The sequence below is a fragment of the Mastigoproctus giganteus genome, chromosome 4 (assembly GCF_048544385.1).
Source record: "Mastigoproctus giganteus isolate SK-2022 chromosome 4, ASM4854438v1, whole genome shotgun sequence".
Lineage (NCBI taxonomy): Eukaryota > Metazoa > Arthropoda > Arachnida > Uropygi > Thelyphonidae > Mastigoproctus > Mastigoproctus giganteus.
Window position 1 is genome coordinate 57,345,150 of NC_143578.1, and position 27,681 is coordinate 57,372,830.

The window sequence follows — 27,681 nt, forward strand, 5'->3', positions numbered from 1 at the left end:
TTTTTTTTCAATTTTAAAAAAAAATATATTTGATTTTTGACAATTTTACTCTAATGCTGATCAATTATATCAAAATAGGAAGAAATTCATATTTTTAAAAGCATTTATGCACAAAAGTTTTCATTTTTACTGAATTTCAAAATTTCATGAAGGAATTCATTGTACAGGGCCCACCCCCTGTTGAAAACTAACTATAGGATACCCATACACATTCAGTCAGCTTGCTCATGAAAAGGGTAAATGAGCATATTTAGATTCAAGGCAATTATTAATAAAGCATATATTTTAGAAAATCTGACAATATAAGGCATTCTGATGAAAATTTTTAACAAAGTAGACTTTATAAATCTGGCAACATTGAGACCCAGTCCTTGCCAGATTTCTGAAAATTTCTTTTCCATGGCTACGGAAGTAGTACATTTGGGATGTCAATTCATGCTCGTGCTATAACATGATTGCATGGTTTGTTGATAATCAAACTTAGTATATATTTCTCATTGGTTGCTCCCAATCATGGCTGACAATTTCTGTTAGTTAGACTGTACCTCATAAACTTAAAATCGTTTTTTTTTTTTTAGTTAGAATTTCACTTAGATTGTAATGCTAGTAATCACTTTGGTGACTTTGTTGTGCCTTCATTTCTTAGTTGGTGCACGCTTTTTATTTCTGCTTCATTTCGTGCTGCATTTTTACACAACAGCTGAAGTAGATATCTTGCAGTTAAAAACAAAAATTAAAAAGATTTTAAATTTCATATGATTAACTTTATTCCTATATGTAATACATCTTATGCACAGTGAAGTTTTCAAACCAATTTCTAGTATCATATTCTAAAAAAATAATAAAAAAACTTCACCTTAAATGTATAGTGGTTTGGTCTATAAGCTTAAACTATATTATTATCTCAAGTGGTAAAAGAATGATTATTATAGCAATTAATTTTCATGGAAAACAACTGACATACTGTCCTTCCCTGATTATGTATTATTAACTTTGTATTTGAAGAGTGTTAACTCATATAGTTGATTTCAGGTGACCTTCTGTAATCTCATGCTTGGTATTACATTTCTCTCTCTCTCTCTCTCTCCCCCTCCCTCCCTCCCTCCCTCCCTCCCTCCCCCACACACATAAAAAGAGCAGAATTTTTTAGATGTTTTGGCCATTTTTCGGTGGGTGGGTAGGTACCCAAGTATTGCATCATTTGGGTATCTACTCACCCACTGAAGAAAGGGTCAAAAAGCCCTGAAACGGTGCTGTCTGGGTGGTGGTATCCATCTGAGTATCCATCCTTCCTCTACCTCTCCTACTATCACCTTCCTACATCTTTATCTCTTTTCTAAGTCTAATAGGGATAGTATGAGGAAACTCAGTTGATGGCAACTGAGTTTCCTCGAATAGGTAACAACAATCTTCTCTACTGGGGAAGCGTTGCCTATTCGAGGAATATATGAGCTTTGAGTGCGAGTTGAAGGAGCTGAGTTTCCTCGAATAGGTAACAACAGTCTTCTCTACTGGGGAAGCATTGCCTATTCGAGGAATATATGAGCTTTGAGTGTGAGTTGAAGGAGCAACTGTCCCTTTCTTCCTTCTACAGCATTTCCTTCCTCTACCTCTCCTACTATCACCTTCCTACATCTTTACTAAGTCTAATAGGGATAGTATGAGGATAACCAAGAACTCTATCCCATACCATATTTCAAAACGGTGCTGTCTGGGTAGTGGTATCCATCTGAGAATAAGTAACGTTAGTCTTCTCCTCAGGTGAAACGTTACTTATTCGAAGTAGTGCAATATCATGGCAACTTGTTGTGAAGGTATTCACAATATGAGATATAACTTAAAACGATGCCGCCTTGCAAATATTCTGTTAATTCAGATTTGGCTGTGTATTAATGATGCTATTGCACTTAACTTATACGTAATTTGCTATAAGTAATCAGAAGTTGTTGTTGCTACTAAACTGAATATTTTAACATTCTTGCAGGCCAAATCCCATTTCTTGCCAGGCCTGATTATTGTTGAGAAAACATTTGATGGTATAACAATAGAACCACAAGATATACTAGGTATCCAAGGAGCCAATAGTAAGTGGATCATTTTCATGTATTAAATCTGCTGTATTATACATTGAGATAGCTTTGTATTAGATACCATCCCCCCATGACTTCATGCATGCCATCTGCTATTTCCATGTAGCAGACTCTCTCTCTCTACTGAATGCTCGAGAACCTAGCACTGCAGCATTAAATAGATCAGTCTTTCATGTGAAGAACAGGCCAGAAAGTAACCAAGTTCCAATAGGAAGTTGGCAGAGGAAGAGTGATCACTGGGGCCAGATTAGTGGGCATGAGCATCTCAAGCATGGACACCTTCATCCAGTATTCCCATAAAACTGTGTGATGCCAGGGAAGAACCACCAGCTAGAGATCCCATGCAGGCCAGCCACATGTCATTGACCAACAAAGTGAGAGAGGATCCTACATGCTATCCAGCAGACATGCTGCAGTGGACTGACCAAACAGTACAACTCAGTGATGAAGTGACCCATTTCAACAAGGAGCATGTATTGGACACCAGCACAATTGGACTATCTCTGCTTACAAGCAAATGTGCTTACATTAAGCATGGGAGTGAAGCTGTGAGACATTGAGATGAATGGAAATGGGTTACCTGATCTGATTAATCCAAATACACCATGCAGATGAATTAATGCAGGTGTGCAGTAATGAGGCCCTCAAGCTCCATTGCACAAAGGGGATTTCACAGGCCAGCAGTGGCAGGGTAAAGGTCTGGAGCACTTTTGATGGGAGACCATGAGGTCTCCTGACACCCCTGAAATTATGAACTTGTATCAGTGTCTAGTGAGACTCATACAGATGCATAATTTCTGACCATGTGTAGCTTTTTATGGTGACTGTCTTCCCAGACCATCAAGGCATCTTGCACCAAGACAACACCCTGTGTCATATGGCTACACCAGTGTTGGACTGGTTCAGTGAGCATTCTGGCATGCTCTCCATCATCCTGTGGCCATCAGACTTGCCCACCCTTAGCCTCATCAAATATCCCAATAACTATAGGATGTAGTGTAGTCAGCATGGGGTTACCATATCTGTAGGCACCCTCCAGCACCTTCTGGAATCTTTACCATGATGTATCCAGACCATGCTGCACACTAAAATTAGCATAAGTAGGTAATAGATAAGCATTCCTAATGCAAAGCATATCTCAATGTATATATCATTACCTGTAATTTGTAGTAGTAAAATCACATATGTAGTTGCAGATTACAGAATAATTTTGCAAATCATTAATTGTGAAAGTGCAGTGATATAGCCTACAGATATTCTTAATAATATGATTTTTATTCTACTGCTAATGTCAGTTTTACTGGCAAGAAGTTACACAAAGAGTTACTTAAACAGGCAACTATAAAAGAGTTAGCAAAAGCTTAAGATGCCGAAGTTCATGACAAGAAATATGCATTTAGAAAAAGCTTAATAAAGAGACGCCACTCTTGGTGTACCCCTCCTCCTCTAGGCTAAGTTTTTCAATTACTCTTTTTAAATTGCGCTTTCCTTATCGCGATCTTTAAACTCCATTTTTAGTTTAACCAGTGATTTCTCACACTACTGTTTCATGATTCATATAACCACGATGGATTATTGAGGTGAGTGTCATCTCTTTATTAAGCTTTGACTAAATCCATATTTCTTAAACAGGCAACAAAAGTGCAGGTAATTATTCAAGGCAGCCATTCTCATACTTTAGTGATATATGACCTCCTTTTAGCTTAAATTTTTCTGTGATTCCCCCCAAATCTTAACAGAATTGTTTCTGTTAACAGAATGTCTGCTAAGTTTCAGACATTATTCACAACCCCACTCAACATATCCCTGTGGACTCCCTGGAATCCATAGGCCACAACACGGTATACTTAGCCCTTCTGGTTAGCAATGATATTGGGAACTGATTCAGCCCCCTTTCAATGGTGAAGTTTATATGAAATAAATCCTTTACAATGTGTAAGGTAAACGAGCCCTAGCATAGCCTTTTACCATATCATATAAAAGGGCATGATAATGCTGATCAGTGATAAAACATGTCTGTTTCAAGACAGTTCTTGTAAAAGGTCTGTGAAAGGCGGGCCATTTTTCTTGATCACCAGTAAGGAGCAGAAATGAGTGATGGACCTTGTGCAAGCATTGAGAAAGCACATTTCTTAGCACATTATGCACAGACAGTTGTTTTTGGCAATGCCAGATGTCATGTTACAGTCAGTCCAAGCACTCCTGCTGCCATGAGTTTCAGCCATTTCATTCACCCCTCGACGTGGGCACCTGTACGTGCTGAGGGGACCTCCCAGTGATGCTGCTGGACTTCCAGACTAGCATCACTGGGATCCAACGCCCACAGCCCAGGTTCCAGGCTTACATCAATGGAATCCGGCGTGTTTGCCGTGCGCTGCGACCCGTGGAAATTCGCAAAGGGGGATCCTGGTGGTTGAGGAGCCCAGCTTCAATACACCACTTTGGCCCCTGCTTCGACAAGACGGGTGGTCCTGGAAGGCCCGGCTAGGATCAATCAGCTAGTAGGCTCGCCTGCGAGAGTCAACCGTGTCAATGCCACGCCCCTACCCTCATGGTCCAAGGGACAGGATTCAGGCTGGCGGCGGTGCGGGTATAGTGTCTGGGTAGCCCTGGCGTTCCACTCCCGAGCGCATTTATTGCATGCCGGGTAGTGGGCGTCCCTTTGGGCTCCGTGGTGGGTGGGGAGCCCGGGCACTGAACCAAATAAAATTTCTATGAATCCTGATAAACTTACTTCTTCAGGGGCCCCAACCCGGTCCCTATCCGAAATCAATGAGAAAGATACAGATGGCAGTATTGCTAAAAAGAGGCAGCGAACCGAATTACCATCAGGGCCTGTCTCAAGGTTTTTAATTATGCATTCTACCAATAAGACACCGATTGGTAAAATGTCGCCCTTTTTTATTCAAAAAGGGTTAGATGGGTTAGCAGGTTCACCCAAATCAGTTAAAAGGCTTCGTTCTGGAGACCTTTTAATTGAAACTAAAAATGACAGGCAATCAGAACATCTCCTCCGAGTAACATCAATCGGAGGAATACCCATAACAGTGACACCACACAGAACACTCAATTCATCGAGAGGTGTCATTTCGGAGTGGGACCTTCTCGACGTAACCGAGGAGGAAATCTGCTCCGAATTAAAACCACAGGGAGTTATTGCCGTCAAGAGAATTACTCCGCGAAGGGATGGAAAAATTGTTAAAACCAGGAGCGTTATCCTGACTTTTAACTCTCCTAAACCTCCTGACGACATTAAAGCTGGATACATCAATTGTTCAGTGCGTCCATACGTTCCGAACCCTTTACGGTGTTTTAAATGTCAGAAGTATGGATATTCTCAAATGGCCTGCCGTGGAGTCCTTGCATGCGCTGGATGCGGTGCAAAGGACCACGAAACAACAGCATGTTCAGCCGCAAAACCCACCTGTATTAACTGTGAAGGCGAACACCCGGCCTACTCACAAGCATGCCAGAGGTGGAAAGAAGAAAAAGAAATTCAACGGCTGAAGGCAGAGCTAAATATATCATACCAGGAGGCAAGGAAATCGGTCAAACCCCTGAATATCAACAAACCTACCTACGCCCAGAAGGTAGCAGGGAGATGTTCCGTCGGAACTCAGACAGACATGACCATTCCTCCAAAGGAGTCTTTCACTCCCATCGCGCGTTATCTCTTAAGTTCTCAAAAACCTGCACAGAAAAACCACTCCTGTCACTCCTATATCAGTACCTCCTAATGCTCCACAAGTAACAAAGGTAATTATGAAAGAAAAGAATAAGAAAGGGGAAGTCTCCCCCGCCTGATGGACCCACCAAGCCAAAATAATGGCTAAATTCCTACAGTGGAATTGTCGTGGATTCCGGCGAAATACTGATGACATCAAGGCCCTCCTGCAAAAGCACGAGCCAGTTTGCTTTTGCTTGCAGGAGACTTTCCTAAAGGCAAATGATGATCCCACAATGCATAACACCACAATTTTTGGTAAGGATAGAATTGCGGATGGTCCTGCTCATGGAGGAGTGGCTATCCTTGTGGGAAACCAGACCCCAGTTCAGCCCTTGCTAATTACAACTAGCATAGAAGCTGTTGCAGTTCGCCTTACAGTGGGATTTTTATTAACGGTCTGCTCTATTTATTTGCCACCTGGGACTGACATCTCCCAGGAAGACCTTGATGATCTTGTAACGCAGTTGCCTCCCCCTTTCTTACTTTTTGGGGATTTTAATGGACATAACACCCTGTGGGGTAGTGCTAACATCAATGGAAGGGGACGAGTCATAGAGCGTATGCTCAATGACAATGACCTCTCCCTTCTAAATACTGGAACAAACACCTTCTTCCACATGCCTACCTGTACTTTTTCTGCCATTGATCTCTCTATCTGCTTCCCTTCTCTACTCCCTTCACTCACTTGGGAAGTGGAGGAGAATCCATACGGAAGTGATCACTTCCCTGTAAAAACTTTGTTACACAGTGGGAGGCCATGTCTTCCTTTTAGGTTACCACGGTGGACGTTTGATCACGGTGACTGGAATGCCTTCCAACATCAGGCAAATTTTGACCTCAGTACAGTCAGTCGGGAGCCTATCAATGACGCAGTAAAGTACTTCACAGAAATCATTGTCCAAGCTGCTGCTAATGCTGTCCCAAAAACATCTGCCCGGTTTCCACCATTTCCCAAACCTTGGTGGAATTCACAATGCACAACAGCAAAAAAGGCTCAAAACAAAGCGTGGGGGATATTTCGCCGATATCCTACCATGAACAACCTCATAGCCTTCAAACGTGCACAAGCCAAAGCACGCTACATCCGTCGTCAGAGTCAAAAGGAATCGTGAATCCGTTTTACATCATCTATTAACCAGTCTACCAACTCTAAGGTAGTCTGTGATAAAATCCGGAAAATGAAGGGAAAATATACATCGCACCCTTCTTCAAACCTAGATTATAATGGATGCACTATTGCAGATCCAACTGCAATAGCCAATGCTCTTGGGGAAACATTCTCTAACATCTCCGCAACATCCTCGTATTCCCCAGAGTTCCTGGTCCTGAAACATAAACTGGAAAAACAAGCACTTTATTTTAAGTCCAAGGGCCTCTATCCCTACAACGGGGCATTCACTATGCAGGAACTGAAAAGAGCCCTCACTCTTTCCAAAGCAAGTGCTGTTGGACCAGATGGCATCTATTATGAAATGATTAAACATCTTTTACCAAAATCTATGGATTGTCTGCTCCTTCTGTATAACACAATCTTTATTGAAGGGCAGTTTCCGGACTCCTGGTGAAAGACAATCGTTCTTGCCTTTCCTAAGCCAGGAAAGGATCCAGAAGTCACCACCAATTATCGTCCTATTGCTCTGACTAGCTGTCTGTGCAAAATCCTGGAGAGAATGGTTAATTCTCGTTTAATATGGTATCTCAAATCAACTGACCTTCTCTCCAACATCCAGTGCGGCTTTCGAAGGAACCGGTCCACTTTGGACCATCTTATTAGATTGGAAGCATCCATCCGGGATGCTTTCCTAAAATGCGAACACTTGGTGTCGGTGTTCTTTGACATGGAGAAAGCGTATGACACAACTTGGAGATTTGGCATCTTAAAAGATCTGCATAGCCTTGGCCTTAGGGGGCAACTCCCCATTTTTATCAAAAACTTTTTAGCCAATCGATCTTTCCAAGTTCGTGTGGGATCCTCACTCTCTCGTTCCTTCAGCCAAGAGGAGGGAGTACCACAAGGATCAGTATTAAGTGTCACGCTTTTTGCCATCAAAGTCAATTCCATCACAGAACAACTTCCTCCAACTGTAAACTGTGCCCTCTATGTTGATGACTTTAGTATATTTTGTCAGTCATGCAACATGACGGTTATTGAAAGACAACTGCAGAAAGCCATTGATCGCCTTAATTCCTGGGCACTTGCTAATGGCTTCAGGTTCTCGCCGGAGAAGACTGTTTGCGTACACTTTTGCCGCAAGCATAATCTTCATCCTGAACCTGAATTAAGGCTCGGACAAAATGTTATTCCAGTAGTGTCAGACACAAAATTCTTGGGACTTGTGTTTGATAAAAAGTTGACCTTTCTCGAACATATTCGTCAACTTCGTACAAAATGCATGAGGGGACTAAATATTCTCCGCTCTCTCTCCTCCACGCGTTGGGGAGCAGATCGATGCACCCTACTACGGCTTTACCGTGCACTTGTACGACCCAAATTAGACTACGGGGCCCAGGTATACTCCTCAGCCAGAGACAGTGCCTTTCGATGGCTTGACCCTGTCCATCATCAGGCCATCCGTATCGTTACTGGAGTATATCGCACATCTCCTGTCCAGAGCTTATACGTCGAAGCAAACGAACCATCATTATCCCTTCGACGTAAGCAGTTGTCTTTAAACTATGTTTTAAAAGTTGAAATCCATGCCAGACCATCCTACGTGGGCATCCGTTTTTGAGCCACGTTGGGAAAACTTGTACAATACCCGTAAGACTGCCAACCGACCGTTTGGCATTCGTGTCCAAGAGCTACTCAGAGAGTTTAACATCATGGTAGACAAGGTTGCACAAACACGAAAAGAAATTCCTCCACCCTGGCATGCTCATCCTCCACCGTGCGACTTTTCCCTTAAGAAATGGGTAAAGTCTGAGACCTCATCATCTGTCTACCAGCAGCTCTACTCTGCACACCAAGCTGAGCACTCAGACTTCCTGCCCGTTTACACAGACGGCTCGAAGTCTGAATTGTGCGTAGGATCTGCTGCCGTCTTTCCGGACACTATAATATCTCAGCAGATTCCTCCTGAATCCAGCATATACACTGCAGAGCTGTATGCTATAGAGCTAGCCTTGGATCACGTTCGAACTTGTCAATTCCAAAGGTCAATAATATATTCTGACTCTTTGAGTGTATTACAGGCTTTATTATCTCTGAGACACAATTCTCATCCAGTTCTTTGTCGGGTTCAGTAGAAGATACATTCTCTTCATGAATACAAGTTTGATATCCGCTTCTGCTGGATTCCTAGCCACATTGGGATAAAGGGAAATGATTTGGCTGACGCTGCAGCCAAATCAGCAACACCCACTCATAATCGTTGCCTGTCAGTCCCCTATACAGACTACAGGCAAATAATACGCAACAAGATATATTCCCAATGGCAAGGACTATGGCACAGACAGAGAACAAATAAATTATACCAAATAAAGCCTGTAATAGAAACATGGCAGTCTAGTCTGCGCAGGAATCGGAGCGAGGAAGTTGTTCTTGCTCGACTCCGCATAGGACACAGTCATTTGACACATTCTTTTCTGCTGAGGGCGGATGACCCTCCTATGTGCGAGTCTTGCGACACCGTTTTAACTTTAAAGCATATTTTAATAGATTGTGTTAATTTTACCCATGTTCGCAATATATATTTTACCGCTTTTACTCATCCGACTGAGCCTTATACACTCAGCCAGATTTTATCAGACAACGACCACGTGTCAGCAGTTTTTAAGTTTTTACAAGCTGTTAATATATACACACATATATAAATTGGATCATTTATTTTTAAACTTATACTGCCTTATATATATACAAATAACAATTTGACGAGGTAACCTTTTTAAAGGTTACCAGAATTCATCTTTATTGTTATTTTAATCATTTCCTGGCGCAGTATAACCTTAGTTGTTTTTGCACCAATAAACCCAAAATCAATCTCAATCCCATTTCATTCACAATGAATAATGAAATGGCTGAAACCCATAACCCCCCCCAATTTCTTCTGAACCAGTCTAAACATATCTATCAGCTAATCAACATGCATGGCCTTAGTGGCCCTTGTGTCATTAAACCAAATCAACATCCATGTACTTTTCAGCTCTAAATTCAAAAACTTTTGTTCTTTATTTATTCCATCCATTTCTGATCCTTGGTACAACTTCCTTCTTATGTATTTCCTGAAAATTGATCATCAAGTATCTTTGTCTTCTCGACCAATACATGCTACTAGAGTACTGTAGGTTCCAGTAACCTTTTTGTGTTTGGATTTGCCTTTTAAAAAATGCACTTATTATTGTATTAATCATCCTTATAATTTGTTTTTTTAGCTGTTAGTTCTTGGAATTGGCAGATTTAAAGTAACCTTTCAATTTTTGTTCATATAATGATAATTTTGCTTAGTTATGCTATAAATTTAGTCTTATAATAATTTTATTATTATTACTTTTTTTTTTTTTTTTTTTTTTTTTTTTTTTAAGTTTGCTCTGTTAATTTTGAAGAAACACCAGTTCCTCAAGAAAATATTCTCCGGGAGCATGGTCCACCCTTTAAGGTATTCCAGTTTCACATTTTCATAAATTTATCTAAAACTACAAATCAAGAAAAAATGTGGAAAAATTGCATGTTTGCAAAAATACTAATGCATGAGAATGGAAATAGAAATGTGGCTTAGTGCTTTTACAGATTTTCACCCATTTGGATAAGCATAGATAATTAACTAACCACAGAAACTTTATAAAGGTTTTTTCCACTCAGAACTGTAGTTAGCCAGTGTAATGTAGAGGTGTAAGATTTTTTTTCCTGGATTTATTCTGCATTTTTCATCTGGAAACATGCAAATTGGTTTCCTGTAATGAAATGAGAAGCCAAGTAAAACTTGAACTCCCTAAAATTTGTCTGCTTAATTTATATTGAAAAATCAAGATTGTCTTCATTTCATATTCAATGACCAGTGAATCTCTTGAAGTGTGAAGATATATTATGCAAAGAAAATAGAGAAAACTGATCATGTCTATAAACCTGGATGTTATCAGAAAAAAAGATTATATTTTGTTTCGAAAGGATTGAATTTAACTAAAATTGAGATGACTTGGCACCTCTTTAGCCAAGACATTAGAAGTTGACTAACTTATTCTCTTCATAGGATGATCTGGAGATGGTATTTAAGATGTTGGGGAAATTTAAAAGTTTTTGGTTGTTTATTTATGTAAGGTTCATCAAATAAGAGAGAGAGAGTGAGTATAGTATGCTGTCATCAGCACTGCTATGAATGGGATTGCCAGTCAGCAGGAGAAATGCCTTGATACCTGGGGAGGGAGGAAGAGCAGATGAAAGAATAGAACTCTGAAGCACTCATTTATAGTAACCTGGAGATAAGCCATAGGCAGTTGTTTTGCTGCTGCTTCATAGTATCATTCTTCATTTCTCTTAGAATGTAAAAGTATTTTTCTAATTTCTTATCAGAATCAGGAAATTTAATGAGTGTTGAGACCACTTCCAGTTTGTATAATTTAACTTTTCTTTACTCTGTTAATTTTTATTCACTTCCATTTCACATACACATTTTTCCTCTAGAAATGTTACTATTTCTTCTACCATTACCATATCTAACCCAGAAGTGGCCAACAATTTTCTGCAGTGTGCCACAAAGCAATTCAAAAATTTATTGCATGCCACCTAGTAATTTTGATTGTCATACAAATAAATTGATAAAAAGGTAAAAAAAAAAAATTCTGTATAATAATTTTCCTATATGTCATTTTTTTATTAGTATACATTTTTAAATTCAGCATACATTTCGGTATACTGCACTTGTAAATTATTTTGGTGCAAACAAACAATTTAGAATTTATTTTAAATGAATGTATATGACTAATTATAATAAAAACAAAATATTGCATGCCATTAAAACTAAATATTAAGAGCAACATGACAGCTGCCTGCGAAAAGAATGGTGACAGAATTTGGTATAAAATGATACATTGTTGAACCTTCATTTTATACTGAACAGCACACAGAGAGACCAATTTCAGCCTCTCCCTTCTGAAATTTCCACTGGAGCACTTTGAATGGCATGGCCTTAGTTCTAGGAAGTGTTATGTCAGTGCACAGTTACCAGTGCTCCTCAAACAGTTACATCATAGGATGTTTTATCATAACCACATATACAAAATAAATAATATAAAATATACTGTTAGGTTTTTTTACGTTTTTTTTTTTTGTTATGAATTTTTTTTTTCCCCAATCAATCTGCATGCCACAAGTGGTACATGTGCTGCAATCTGACCACCACTGATCTAGCCACATTATTACATTCTCCAAATTAATTTTCTTTTCGCCACTATTGTGCAACACATTATGACACTTCATCTTTGATAATCAGCAAGAACATCATCATTTAATAGTTTCTTCTGTGCATATACTACTGTATATGCATTCATTTCAACTTGCAGTGCAGTTTTAAATAGCACTTTTTATATTATAATTTTAAATAATGACCAGTCTTTTCTTCTCTTATGTCCTGTTCACTATCAGAATCATCACAAAAATCATAAACATTTTCCAATATTGTTATAAACAAATGTTTGCAGCTGACTCCCTGATTCTTAGGTTGTATGAGGACTTGTAATATTGGGAGGTATGGAAAGGCACTTGATATTGCTGTCATTGCTTTATTAAATTCCTTCAGAAGAGTGTGCAGGTATATTATATAAAAATTCCTTTTATGTTTTCATTTATACTTAAATTTTCATGTTGAATAACTTTACTTCTTTTATAAAGTGATTGGAAACCATTCTGAAAAAATTTCAGAATTGTGAAGCTAACAAGACTCATCTATTAAAAATCCCCTTTCTGCAAAAATAAAATCTATATATTTAATACAGAAAGTGTTGTCTTTCAACAGTCAGTGTGAACGACATGCTTAACTAATCAGGCTGGAAGTGGTTTCAAATTGAAGCTATTTCTTCCTAGGTGTGCACAAAGTTGTTAAAATTTTAAAATTCCAAATATTTTTATTTTACGTTAATACAAACGAGAATAGTTCAACATTCACTTTATAGATGGAGCCACAGGAAGACAACTGTTAAACAAACTGTCTAAGTTGATAAGGCATTTTTTTTTTTTTTTTTTTTAATTAACAATTTGCACTTTAACTATTTAAATAATTAACAATTTGCACATTTGCACAATCACGTCCTTTGTTCTGAAAAAAATATAAAATAAATAATAAACCTCTGCTACCAATTGCAAAATTGCCTACCTTAAAAGAAAAACTAATTGTTAGGATTCCATTGCACTGCTTGCTCACTATATGTCCCCACGTTGTGCACGCAAGCTCATACACTCATTGCCATTCATTACATTTAAAACATTCAGAAGTCATTATTTTATCGTTATCAACTTCGAGTTTTATTTGTTTTTGTTTTTTTAGGTGAGTAATAATTTAAGGATTTAGAATTGTCACAGTCAGGAAGACATGTCCACTGCCATGCTACTATGATTGGTCGTGTTAAACGTACCTTGCGGCGAAGAAGATGCATCCTTTTCGTGTTTCTGCAAATGTATTCAGGATAGGTCTGAAATGGTGAAATGAAATAAAATTTATAAGTTTCCTCAGATAAAAGAAATGACAACGGATTCGATGCATACTGGCTTACCTGCTTACGACATAAGGATTTGACACATACTGGCTTACAACAAAATACTCACTACATTTCTTTAGAACAGCTAGAGAAAACTTTAAATTCACATACTAATGAGCGAACAAAATTTAAAAGAGAAATTCAAGTATAGTTTCAAGTAAGTTTCAGGTCTGTGGTTGAGAATTTTTTAGAGAACAATAAAGATCTTCAAGAAGTTGGGCTGCAACATGATTGTCATGATACATTTTTGGATTTCCGTATTTGGAAGTGTAAGTGAAGAACAGGGTGAAAGGTTTAAACATTACATTAAACACATGGAGATGAGGTACCAGGGAAGTTGAAATGTTAACGTCAGGACTGATATTTGCTCGATACTAGCATTAGCAGAGGCATTTGATGCAAGAAAGCAAGCTTATGCAGCGTCAGCCAAAAAAAAAAAAAAAAAAACCACTTCCACTTCACCCCTCTGTTCGTTCGAAATACCTGTCCAGCTGAGCCTTAAACTTATTTAGGCTATCAACTTCCACAACAAGGGATGGAAGTCTGTTCCACCAACCAACCACCCGCTGGCTAAAGGCAAATATCCACACGTCTATCCTACATCTGTCTTTCCTCAATTTGAATTTATGCCCTCTCAGGTGATTATTCTGAGCAAGAGGAAGAATCCCATCAGCATTGAACATGCTCAAACCATTCAAGGCTTTATACACCTCTATCAGATCACCTCGCTGGTGCCTAGTCTCCAGACACTGTAATTTGCAAAACGTAAACCTTTCTTCGTAAGAGCACCCCTTTGTTCCATTCACTAATCTTGTTGCCCTTCTCTGTACTCGTTCCAGCAGCCCTACATCCTTCTTGAAATAAGGCCTCCAGACCTGTATACAGTACTCTAGGTGTGGCCTGACCATTGCCTTATACAAGGGAATAATCACCTCCTTATCCCTGCTAGAAAAATTCCTATATATCATTGACAATACACCATGAACTACTCTTGCAGCCCGTCTGCACTGCTCAGAAAACTTCATATCTGCCTGCACAACCACCCCCAGGTCCCTTTCATTCTCTACCACTGTCAGTGTAGTACCACAGAGTTGATACATTGCTCTGGGGTTGCTGTTTCCCATATGTAGTACTTTACATTTGTCAATGTTAAACTTCATTTGCCACCTCTCGGCCCATCTGCTCAACCTTTCCAGATCCTGTTGCAGCAGCATAGTGTCAGTAGTGTCCTTGACAACCCTGCCAACCTTCATATCGTCTGCAAACTTGGACATTAAGCTTGATATACCATCATCAGTATCATTTATAAATACAGAAAACAATAATGGACCCGACACTGAACCCTGAGGGACTCCACTGATAACATTAGTCCACGATGAGCAGTGTCCATTGATTACCACTCTCTGTCTTCTCCCCCTCAACCACCCCTTTATCCATAGAAGCAATTAGCCTCCAATGCCACACTGCTCCAATTTGTGCAGCAGTCTTCCATGTGCAACAGTATCAAAAGCCTTTCTAAGATCCAAGTATATACAGTCGATTCCCGTTATTTGGGACACATCGGGACTAGTGCATTTTGGCCCGATTAAGCGGCTGCCCCAATTATCCGAAGTTTCACGTAAATAGTTAAAAATACAATTAACCCCCCCCCCTTTACAATTAGTTCACTGTACAATAAAATCACATTACGACGAAATCAAAATAGTAAAGTACCGTTCACTATACGATGTGCAGTAAGCGCCGGTCATTGCAATCACGTTTGTGAATTGAATTTTAATTCTATTAAACAGCGATTCTAATTAGCGAAAATAGGAGGAATATTATCCACAGGCTATAAAAGTAAAGATATATTAAGCACAAATTTACTCTTTATTACCTTACCAATTAAAAAATTAAATGATACGTGAAAATCGGAAGAATATATGATAATTGGAAGAATTAATACGTACTGTAATAATGTGTACATACTAACTAAACTAGTTGACATTTCTGTTCACTGACATTTGTTGGTGGGGGTTGAAATTTAAAACAGTAAAAAGATAAGCAATCAATAACAAAGGACACGGCACACACAAATTGCAAGTAACACAACACGCGCAAGTGAGAACGGAGTAACAAATTAGGAAGCTTTAAAAATAAGAATGAAGAGAAGATTCTGAAAATTATTTTTTTTATATGATTGAAGATTCCATGGAAGTGTAAACACATTTTACCATAATAACCCACAGAATTCCAGCTGCCGGTATTACCGCAAATTCAATATGATCGAGCTTACTGTCCGTTTATGATAGATTGCACTAACAGAAAAGCCCAATAAACAGGTGACTGCTAATTGTTTTTATTGTTTTATGGTTGTGACCTCCACAAATCCGACCGAACTATGTGGTACGGTCGGAGACAATCGTAGGGTAATCTCCAGTGCTGAGGTCTCCTGCCCCGATTAAACGGCATTTTGTCCCAATTAAGCGAAGTAAACCCTGGCTATTTTCTCGATTGGTTTTTGTTTTTTAAGATTTGTCCCAAATAAACGGCTGCCCCGATTAACCGGTGGCCCAAATAACCGGAATCCACTGTAATATCAAAATTATTTCCTTTATCCAGTTCTTTTGTGACTGCATCAGAGGATGCATCATAGACTGAAGAGGTACTGTACAGTAGAAGCATCTAGATAGTATGAAACAGAGCTGTAATACTCAATATGTTCTACGTTGATAATAATATTAGTAAATTAATAAGAGGAGTTTATCTCAATATAGTACGTGGAACACTTCCGTATGATACCCTCCAGAAATTAAAACGGAAAAAACGAAAAAAATCGACAACTTACCGGTACATTAAAGTAAAATATAAATAATTAAATAATTATTTAATAAAATAAATAATTAAAATAAATAAATAAAATAAATTAAATAATTTCATTCCTGTGATCACGACAGTCTGTCGAAAAGCATTGTCAGCTTCAGGAAGGAAAATCGTTTTGAATATTTTTGTTAGATTCTTTTAATTGCGTTAATTTGAATTTTAATTGTTTTAAATTGATTTTGAATTGTGTTAAATTGATTATTTAATTATTTATATTTTACTTTGATTATTTAATTATTTATATTTTACTTTAATTATTTAATTATTTATATTTTACTTTAATGTACCGGTAAGTTGTCGATTTTTTTCGTTTTTTCCGTTTTAATTTCTGGAGGGTATCATACGGAAGTGTTCCACGTACTATATTGAGGTAAACTCCTTTTATTAATTTACTAGTAGAAGCATCTGCAAGAAAATGAAAGAAACAAAACACTAATAATGAAAGTTTGACCAAGTTTTTAAGGTGAAAAGTGATTTTTTAGTGTACTTTTTAATATTCTGTACTTTTCAGTAGCATTTTATAGGGATAACAATGAATTGTCCAAAACATTTTCGGGAAAATATCAGGCAATAAAAACTGTGCTTCCAATTGCAAAATTTTACCAAATGCACTTAAGGTAGGCAGCCTTACCACATGTAGATTTTACTCCATCCAATTAAACTATACCATTCTCATTTAAGAATGAGATATCCTCTTTAGCTGGCTATAAATAAAAATCAAGGGCAAACGTTTGATAGAGTCAGAAATTAGCTTACTAACCCTGTATTTAGTCATGGCCAATTGTATGTAGCAATGTCTCGGGTCAGATCATTCCAGTATGTTACGATAAGGTTACCAGAAGGGCACAAGAATATAAAAAATGTCATTTTTAAAGAAGTATTATAGAGACTGTACTACATTTTATTACGTGTGAAATTGTTACGCAACATGCACATTTTGAATAATCGGAAAGGTGTTGAAATGAAAGAAAATTTGTTTCCTCAGATACAAGAAATGAGAAAGGATTCGACGCATGCTGGCTTACCAGCTCACGACAAAACATAGACTACATTTCTTTAGGACAGCTAGAGAAAAACTCTGCTACCAATTGCAAAATTTTTGCAATGGGTACTGCTAGTATATACATAAAAAGAGATGCCAGGCATAAAATAGTGAAGTTTTATGGTAGCCTAATTAGTTACTATCCATTTAAGGAAGGCTAATTAATTACACTGGTTGGCAAAAAAAACATTTTCTTCACTCCCTTTTAAATTCATGATGATTCTTGTAGATTTGACATTGCTGAATTCAAAAATTGTAATCATATTTCTGTGACAATCACCATTTTAAGGGAGAAGGGATTAAAGTCAAAAACTAAGTTTCTAGTAAAAAAAGATTTTGTATACTTTAAAAAAATGTTACATACCAGTACTAAATATCCGTAGCCGAGTGGTCACAAGCAGGAGTGCAGTAGCACACGCTCTTTGAGCCGACCGGGCTGGCCGGGTGGGTAAAGTACCTGCCTAGCAACCCAAAGGTCGCGGGTTCGAATCCCGCCTCGGGCTTGGATCAAAGTACTGCAAAAACCTTGGGAGGCATTATGGCCACAGAAATGTGCCAACAACTACCAAAACCAAAAAAAAAAAAAAAAAAAAAAAAAAAAACGCTCTTTGGGTAGACCGGGGTTCAAGCCCCTGACTGCTGAATACGGCCGATCTGCCAACCCGCACTGGAGCAGCGTGGCAGATTATGGTCCATTTTCCTCAGCATGAATTGTTGAGGAGACTTCCATCCTGCAGTGGGTTGATTAATGGCTGCACTCTTCCTTTTTTTTTTTTTTTTTTTTTATTAAATATTGAACAACGGGTCATAACCGTCCATCAGTTTCTTTACAAGATTCCAACTGTAGTCTGCCAATGTATTTGGACTCCATTTTCCCTGGCATCCCCTTCCCTAAAGAATTCCTCATATGTGAATGTAGATGCAAATTACCTATTCAGTTTCTCAGCAACTTGAGCAGGATCATCAACAGTTAAATCATTGACATCAAGTGGAAGAATGTAATTCAATCCCTTCCTTCTTCTGTTAATATAAGTAAATAAGTTTTTTCTGCTTTTCTTAGCATTCGTTACCAGAGCCTTCTCATAATCTGCCTTGGCTTGCCCAAACTCCTTTGTGACTTGATTCAAGACAAGTTTATATTTAGCTTAGGTTTCTATATCACCTGATAATTTGTATGCAGCAATGCATTTTTCTTCTCTACCATGTATCTCATTAGATCACCTTATGAGATACATGGTAGAAAAGTCTTAAACAGTATTTTTAATTGATATGAAAAGCCTAGTAACTTTTATGATATTTCCCTAAATTCTCCCCATTTAGATTTTGGGATACTTTGTTGTTTTTAACCTCATTAGTTGGTCCCATTAGTTTTTTGTAACCTCGCTAGTTAGTGTCCTTTACAGAAGCAAAAACTATTCCCTTTACCAAAGATGGCAGTTACATTTTTTTTTACTTTCTAGTAAAAAAGATTTCTTATATTTTAAGAAAATGTTATGTACAGTACTAAATATTGAACAATGGGTCTGTTAACCTTATTCTATTTACAGAAATGTTTATCTGATAATAAAACACTTATTTTGTCATTTTTTAGCCTTTTATAACCATCGATTGATATCTCCCATACAAAATTCCAACTGTAGTCTGCCAACATATTTGGACTCCATTTTCCCTGGTATCTTTTTTTCATTAGAGAAATATCTTGGTGAAACCTCTCACCATGTTCATCAGAGACCCTCCCAAGTTTTCAGGGAAAAAAGTCTAAATGTGGAAAATGAAGCTTTAATGATATGTTGCATCCCAACTCTCTGTATGCTAATATTAGCTCATCTACACTTTCACTGTAATTTTGTGATTTCTCATTGCCCAAAAAAGTTCCAGCAGACATTTTTAAATCCCTTCCAGGCTCTTATTTCTATAGCATTTACTTTTTTAGTGAATTCCTCATCTTGAAATAGCAGTTTCATTTGAGGACCCACAAAACTTCCCTCTTTTATCTTGGCCTCACTGATTCGAGGAAGCTTTTTCCTCAAACAGGAAAATTCTTCTCTTTTTTGTCAATTGCTTTCACAAATATTTTTATCAAACCTAGCATGATGTGCAGTGGAGGTAAATAGGTTTTTGACTTATCCACCAAAAGAGGGCGTGCTACATTTTTCTGGCCTGGTGTAGTTTCTGAACAGTCTGGCTTATTTTTACCCTGTAGTGGCAGTCCTTTGCTCATCTGTCCCACTCGCATAAAAAGCAGCAATATTTAGTGTATCCACCTTGCAACCCAATCAGCAAAGCTACCACTTTTAGGTTGGCAAAGATATTCCATTTTTATTCTTGATAGCATATTTTTTGGAAAAGAACCTGTAGGTTCTTGTACGTTTCCTTCATGTGAACTGCATGGACCAATGGTATAGGTGGATGCTTATTTCCATTTGGAGTAAAACTGCTTTCAAACTGACCTTGGATGAATCAATGAAAACTGTCAACTGCGTGGGGATGTGCTCCAGATGTAATTCTTTCATTAATTCCTGGACAGTGTTACAATAAACCAAAGCACCATCCATGGAGTAATAGGCTGTTGTGTTAAATTGCCTCTTCCTATAAAAAGACACCTTGACACCATTTTCAAAAAGATTCCACTGCTGAAACCATGATCCTAGTAATTGAGCCTTGGTGTTGGAGAGGTCCAAATCTCCAACCAAATATTTCAATTCTGCCTGAGTGATTAGATGCAGCTTTGCAGTATCAGGAGTTGAAAAGTCTGGATCTGTGCTCGTTCTGGGTTCTGCATCTTCTGGAGATACTTTTTCCAATCCTGAATCAGAATCAAGTCATAAGTTTCTAGTGGCTTTGGCACTAGCACTGTATAATTCTGAGGAACCACCCTTAGAGCAGAAGGTATGTTGGGATACTCTACTTTATGCTTGGATTTCCCGAAAAAATCAGAAATATTGGTCAAGCAAAAGTAACAATCATTTATGTGGTCTCAAGGTTCCCGCCATATTACCGGAATAGCAAACGGCATCGGTTTATGACTACCTCTAACCAGCCTGTTAATGTTCTTGAACATGAGCTACAGGAAATCTTTGGAGCTCATACTTTATCTTGATCTCTGACCTTATATCCAGAATAGAGTTCATAGGCTTTTCTCAAAATTTGTGACAGTGGCTTCTGCTGCAGTTTTAATACCACTTCTCCGCAAATGTAGCAAAATCTATCAAGCTTGTTTCGGCAAGAAAGTAACAAGTTTCACGTATGGTTGAGGTACATGCACGTACGAACACAATTAAGAAATTGTGGATTTTTTATTTCTAATTTAAGCAGTTCCGATTTGTACTTATGCACACAACACTTGTTTGCAAACACTAATTCACTAAAACATTTGCTCACTTTGTTCACCACATGCTCCCTGAAACACTTTTTGAAATACAAAAATGCTTGCTTGGTGCAGAACCCACTCATATATATATATATATATATAATCGATAATCCGATAATTAATATAAAAATAAAACATAAGCCAGTAGTATGGCAGAGAACTGTAGAGCGAAAGTTAACATAAAAAATAAATCAACAGGGAGGGGGAAGTAAAGGTAACAAGACAGAAACTGTAGCCAAAAGTCCCCAAATAATTTAGAGCTTTAAATCCAATTTATAATAATAATTCCAATTTAAATTTAAAATAATGCCAATTATAGTAATTTAGTGGTACCCCCCTTGTAAGGTTGGCACCTTACAAGGGGGACGTTCCAAAGGACGTGAAATATCACCAACAGGGACTAAAAAGAAAACAAAATAACAAAATAATAGACTGACCGTTATGCTCCATATCGACAAAGGACCACAAAGCCAATAATGGTCATCGAATTGCTGAATTTCAATCGCCATACAAATCGTCGCAAAGGCAAACAGATCGAAGGACCAAACCACCCCTTCCTCCTCCGATCGATCCACAAATGCAGAGGATTTGCATAGCGGTGGTCCTTATGCAGCGAGAAATAAACTATAGAACAGATAGCAGTCTAGAGCAGAGCCACACCACTGACATAATGTAAGCTTAGCCAGCTTATGTTGTTATTGTTGTTATTTGGTTTTTAGGAGCATTAGCAACTAAGGCCATGTTGCTCCGAGGATATGCAGTGGTCATTCCTCTGACCTTTCCACATCCTCTGTATTTGGTGGTCACGGGCTTGAATCCCAGTCTAATCAAGAAGTGTGTGCTATGCACTGCCGCTCCTGCCCACCTGGCTATGGAGTCGCCAAAACCAGCTTATATAAACAGAAAAAGGAGAATAGATGGCGGCACAGGTGCTGCTTTTTTGCATATCAACCCACTACTACCACTGAGTTATATTTAAATAATGGCTTAGAATGTAATAGTTAGAATGTTAGAACATAAAATAAGAAAATAAATAAATATTAAGCTATCATTAGAGGTAGCAAAATGCACATCCTTCACATGATGCCCAGAGATAACTGATAATTAATTTAAAAATAAAACATAAGCCAAAAAACTGTAGAGCGAAAGTTAACATAAAAAATAAATCAACAGGGAGGGGGAAGTAAAGGTAACAAGACAGAAACTGTAGCCGAAAGTCCCCAGATAATTTAGAGCTTTAAATCCAATTTATAATAATAATTCCAATTTAAATTGAAAATAATGCCAGTTATATTAATTTAGCAGTATCCCCCTCGTGGTCTTCTATCGATATGGGGCATAATGGTTAGTCTATTATTTTGTTTTCTTTTAGTGGTTCTTTTTGGTCCCTTTTGGTGATATTTCACATCTTTTGGAACTGGTACCTTATAAGGGGGGGTACCGCTAAATTAATATAATTGGCATTATTTTAAATTTAAATTGGATTTAAAGCTCTAAATTATTTGGGGACTTTCAACTACGATTTCTGTCTTGTTACCTTTACTTCCCCCTCCCTGTTGATTTATTTTTTATGTTAACATTCGCTCTACAGTTTTTTGCAATACTACTGGCTTATGTTTTATTTTTATATTAATTATCGGTTATATCTGGGCATCATGTGGAGGATGTGCATTTTGCTACCTTTAATGATAGCTTAATATTTATTTATTTTCTTATTTTATGTTATTACATTCTAACTTTTAAGCCATTATATATATATATATATATATATATATATATATATATACTCATATATATATATATATATGGGTAAAGAAGTTTCTAGAGAACTTCGTTGAAGGTTCTAGAACTATTACAGGAACATCCCTGCCTGTTTTCTGCATGTAACAGTATTCTAGAACGTTCCGGAACATTCTTGAATTTTGTAGAAAGTTTCCAAATGCTCTAGAAATATCCCAAATGTTCTAGAAAAAAATAAATAGATAAAATAGATGGAAAAGATGATTAAACCAACTACAGCTTTGTTTTTTGGTCATTAACCTACAATATTTGAAAACTGAGGGTGACGAGAACTTTTTAAGCACATATCTGAGTTTTTGAACATATTTCCTATGATAATCTGTCGAAATTATTCAGGGAGGAAATTGATGCCAACCAGTGTTTTTAACCAGATACAATGTTTCTGTCACTTCCCAGTAGTAGGGACTACGTAGTTGGTCAGTAGTTAACCTTCAACAGTAGGGATAATTATTTTGTTTCTTGTAAATTAGTAGGACCCATATATTGAGGCATTTCCCCATTTGTATAAGCTTGTGCCAATGTGACACTAATGTAGTTTGACATAAAAAAACACTAAAAATAGTTGTTCTCTTTCTTGAAAGTGAAAACTCTAGAATTTTTGCCAATAATGAAAAGTGGTTTCAGAACAAAAATTTTATTAATTTTAGAATATATGCATGAAGCACATATCTTTAAAATGTGGATTGTTATGATATTTCATAACATAATTCTTCGTGTGACCTACATTCATTTATTAATATTATAAATAATTTTTTTGGCCACATTATAAATAAGAAAGGTTCTGGAATACAGTGCTGGTGGAACGACAAATCTGTGTTAAAAATTTTACAGATTCCCAATTTCTCAAGTTTGTACATATTTGCTCTTATAGGAAAGACATTTCATCTAATTTTAACAAATATAAATAAATTGTTAATAATTTATTACTGAATTTAAATATCATCAGTACTTTTTTGTAATAACTGTTAAAGGAAGAAATCTGTGCTGAAAATATAATTTACTTCCATTAGATTTTACCTTTTAAAAGGTGCTTTTTTTTTTTTTTTTTAAATCTCTTTAGATAGTCATGGATGTTCTAAATGTGAGCAGACTTGGTTATGCAGCTGGTATTTGTGGCTTTCTGAGAAAACTACTAGGTAAATTAAGTAAAGCATTAATGAAGTTAATAATATAGTTAGGGAAGGACATTACGTGGTTGTTTTCCATTAAGATTATTACTATATTTAATACCACTCATACCATGTGAAATTAATTATACAGTTCATTAAGCTATTCGTCTAAACTACTATACATGAGCCGACTGGGCTAGCCAGGTGGGTAAAGTGCCTGCCTGGCAACCCAAAAGTTGTGGGTTCGAATCCCGCCTCAGGCTTGGATCAGAGTAAATGCAAAAACTTTGGGAGGTTCATTATGGCCACAGAAGCCAATGTGCCAACAACTAACAAAAAAAAAAAAAAACTATACATGAAGAGGTAATGTTTGTGGTGACACTTGGAATTTCAAGAACACAAGAATCCTTTCTACAGATAGGCTATACATCATCATCATCATGCGGGCTAGCCGAGTGGGTAAAGTGCCTGCCCGGCAACCCAAAGGTCGCGGGTTCGATTCCCGCCTCGGGCTTGGATCAAAGTACTGCAAAAACCTTGGGAGGTGCAATATGGCCACAGAAGCCGATGTGCCAACAACTACCAAAAAAAAAAAAAAAAAAAATCATCATCATGGGTTCCTTCAGTCTCTATGACTGGTTAGTAGCACTGATGACTTTTTTCCACATATCTCTGTTGAGTGCCAGCTTTTTCAAGTCCTGGTATGTTCTTGTTGTTGTATCTCTTTGCAATTGCTTTATGAAATTGTTTCTCAGTCACCCTCTGGGTCTGGTTCCATTAATCTTTCCTTCTATGATCAGGCTTAGCATTTCACTGTGTCTTAGGCCTCCGTAGCCGAGTGGGCAGGAGCGGGAGTGCAGTAGCACACGCTCTTTGAGTAGCCCGGGGTTCAAGCCCCTGACTGCTGAATACGGTCGATCTGCCAACCCGCACTGGACCAGCGTGGCAGATTATGGTCCATTTCCCTCAGCATGAATTGTTGAGGAGGCTTCCACCCTGCAGTGGGTTGATAATGGCTGCACTTTACTTTTTACTTTTAGATTGTGTCCGAACCATCTTCCTCTTCGCTCCTTGGTTGGGTTTATCATTTTTCGGTTTTCTCCTAGTTCTAAGACTTCTTCATTGGTCTTTTTTTCGGTCCAGCTTATTTTCTTGTATTTTCTCCAGCACCACATCTCGAATGCTTCAATTCTCTGTCCGTCTCATTTGTTTATTGTCGAGGTTTCAGATGCATATAGGGCCATGTTCCAGACATAGGATTTTAGAATTCTTTTCCTTATATGCTCATTCAAATACTTTGTTGTCAGAATTTTTTGTTTTTCTCTGAAATCTTGTTTTGCTTGCCCAATTCGTGCTTTTATTTCAGTGCAACTTGCATCTTGACTCAGCATTTGTTCTAAATATTTAAATTTTGCTACTTGTTCAATATTATTGTTTCCTACTTTGATGTTAATAGCTTTGGGGTCCTTTGAGAATGTCATGCACTTCATTTTATTCATATTAATTTTCATATGATAAGCCTTGGTTGTGTGGTTGATCAGCTGTAATATCTCTGTTCATAGAGTTCTTCTACTTCCTGGTCAATGCAGTTTGATGGTGGCATATAAACCTGGACGATCAGCATGTCTGTTGGTACTGCTGCTATTCTTGCTGTTATTATTCTCGTTCCTATGACTCATATGTTGGTTACTTCTTTTCCGATCGTTCTTTCCATAATTAGTGCTACTCCTTCTTGACCGTTTGTGGCATCAGAGTGAATTCCTCACTCCAGAAGTCTCTTTCTTTCCATCTGACTTTGCTTAGTCCTAAAATCTTGAGTTGGTATCATCTCATTTCATTTTTAAGGCATTCCAACTTTCCTGTCTGGAGCAGAGTTCTGATGTTCCGTGTTCCAAGGTTTGTGTAAGGATTTTGTTGGTTTACGGCTTGAGAAGCCTTACATTTCTTCCTGCCAGACACGACACCTGGCGCTGGACTGAACGAGGTCCCGCTGGAGTCACCTGCTGAAGAAATGTGTGGAAAATTCATGAGTGCTAAAACATGGGATAGATAATGTGATAGTGTCCCCTTGCTCTCCACATCGCAGTAGCAGAACCAAAGTCTTGAATATGCCAAGAGTGCTTCTGCAAGTTCACTCTGAAACCAAGCCCATTTTCTGCCTTCAGGTGATGATGAGAGGTACTGCTGCCTTCCCTCATGGTTGGTTGTGCTTTGATTAAGGTGGCGGCACAGGCTCACCACTGTCCCAGCACCGTTGTAGAGCTTGTTTGGCATTTTTTAGGGACAGCTTACTAGGTTTGTCCCACCACACTCTGATCGTACTGGCGCTGCTTGTCCGGGGGCCACCAAAGTGGCTAGCCTCCATATCTGAAAGCCATCCCCCTATCTGCAACCTGGGGACCTGTCCGGTGGCATGCAGTTCTGCCCCTGGGAATTAACCCAGAACCAGAGGCAATACAACAGAAGGAAATTCAAAGAAGCCTTTCTCGTAAAAACGTTTGGAGCCCCAGCTATCAACAGAAAACAGGGAGTGTGTTCAACCTGCAATTTTTTAATAAGAAAAGGGAAGAAGAAATGAGAAACCAGGAAAGAAAATAGGCCAGTTGTCCCGAATAGCCCACATATAACCCCTTCCAGACCAACAGAACCAGCCTGCACACCAACCCTGATGTTAAGAGTAGGAGAGCAAAGGTCACCCCATTATTCCACTAGGATAGAAAACCTGGCACAATTCTATTGGCTATTGTAATTAATTCCTCACTTATAAATTAACTACTGGCAAATTAACTCTTGCCTGTATGCACATCAGGTTTTTGGGAGCATTGGCAAGAGAAGTGTGTCGGCAGGTAAGAATTTTAATCTCTTTTTATTTACCTAATTTAATATCTGGTTTTATTGTAACAATAATCCAAACTTAGAATTGTTTATTTTCAAATCATAATTGTAATTGTAAAATCATAATATTGATAATTGTAATGATAATAATGGCAATTGTAATCATAATATTAGTAATTGTAATATTGGTTATTGTATTCAAATTTATAACCCTTTCTATTTTTGTAACACCAATAAATAGCACGGTCTGATGATGGGTAACAGTAAGATACCTGAAACGTTACTTGAAATAGCTTAATAAACTATATTATTAATTTCATGTGGTATAAGAGTGATATTAAATATAGTAATAATCTTAATTAATGAAGCTAACATAAACATTTGGAAATCTTGTTTATATAGGATTTGCTTCTGTGATTGATTGATTTTTAACAATTGATTGGTTAATTAATTTAGCAATTTATGCCTATTTTTATAATTATGCGAATAGCTTCATATTTTTCTTAATGTAACAACAAAACTAATAAGATTAAATATTAGAAATGCCATTAATGATTTTATTAAACTTTAACTGGTTGAATCAAAATTATTGGTCCTTGAGGTTGTTACAGATATTCTCTCAGATATGCCAGAGAAGCTGTACTTGCTACCTGGGAGTCTAAAACGCTGATGGAACTGATATTTGGGTGACATTCAAGTCAAGTGGACCCAATTTCCCACAGACTACAAATGTGCAAATGTATCTCCAATTCACAAAGGGTGATCAAAGGGTTACGCAAGTAATTACAGCCCTGTTAGTTTGACTTTTGTTCCAAGGAAATTAATGGAGTCACTGGTTAAAGAAGCATTGCAGGATCATTTAGACAAGACAGCAGTAATAATTCAGACACAGCATGGGTTTGTCAAGGGGAAGTCTTGTCTGACCAATTTTATTAGATACTATGATGTGGTCACAAAGGAACTGGATGCAAAAAATAATTTTGATATCATGTACTTGGATTTCAGTAAAGCTTTTGATACTGTTGCACATGGAAGACTGCTGTACAGATTGGAGCAGTATGGCATTAAGGGCAGGTTGCTACAATGGATAAAAGGATGGTTGAGTGGCAGAAGGCAGAGAGTGGTGATCAATGGGTACTGCTCTATGCAAACTAATGTTA

General features: G+C 37.8%; 1 protein-coding gene across 1 annotated transcript in view; it reads left to right on the forward strand.

Moving 5' to 3' along the window:
* Nucleotides 1–27,681, forward strand: part of LOC150086747 (complex I assembly factor ACAD9, mitochondrial-like) — a 216,665-nt gene that overhangs the window by 49,406 nt on the left and 139,578 nt on the right. Inside the window, exons 7-9 of the mRNA XM_090371556.1 lie at nt 1,985–2,084; nt 10,339–10,412; nt 23,638–23,713. Coding sequence (XP_090227682.1) covers nt 1,985–2,084; nt 10,339–10,412; nt 23,638–23,713 — 250 coding nt within the window. The remainder of the gene's footprint in view (nt 1–1,984; nt 2,085–10,338; nt 10,413–23,637; nt 23,714–27,681) is intronic.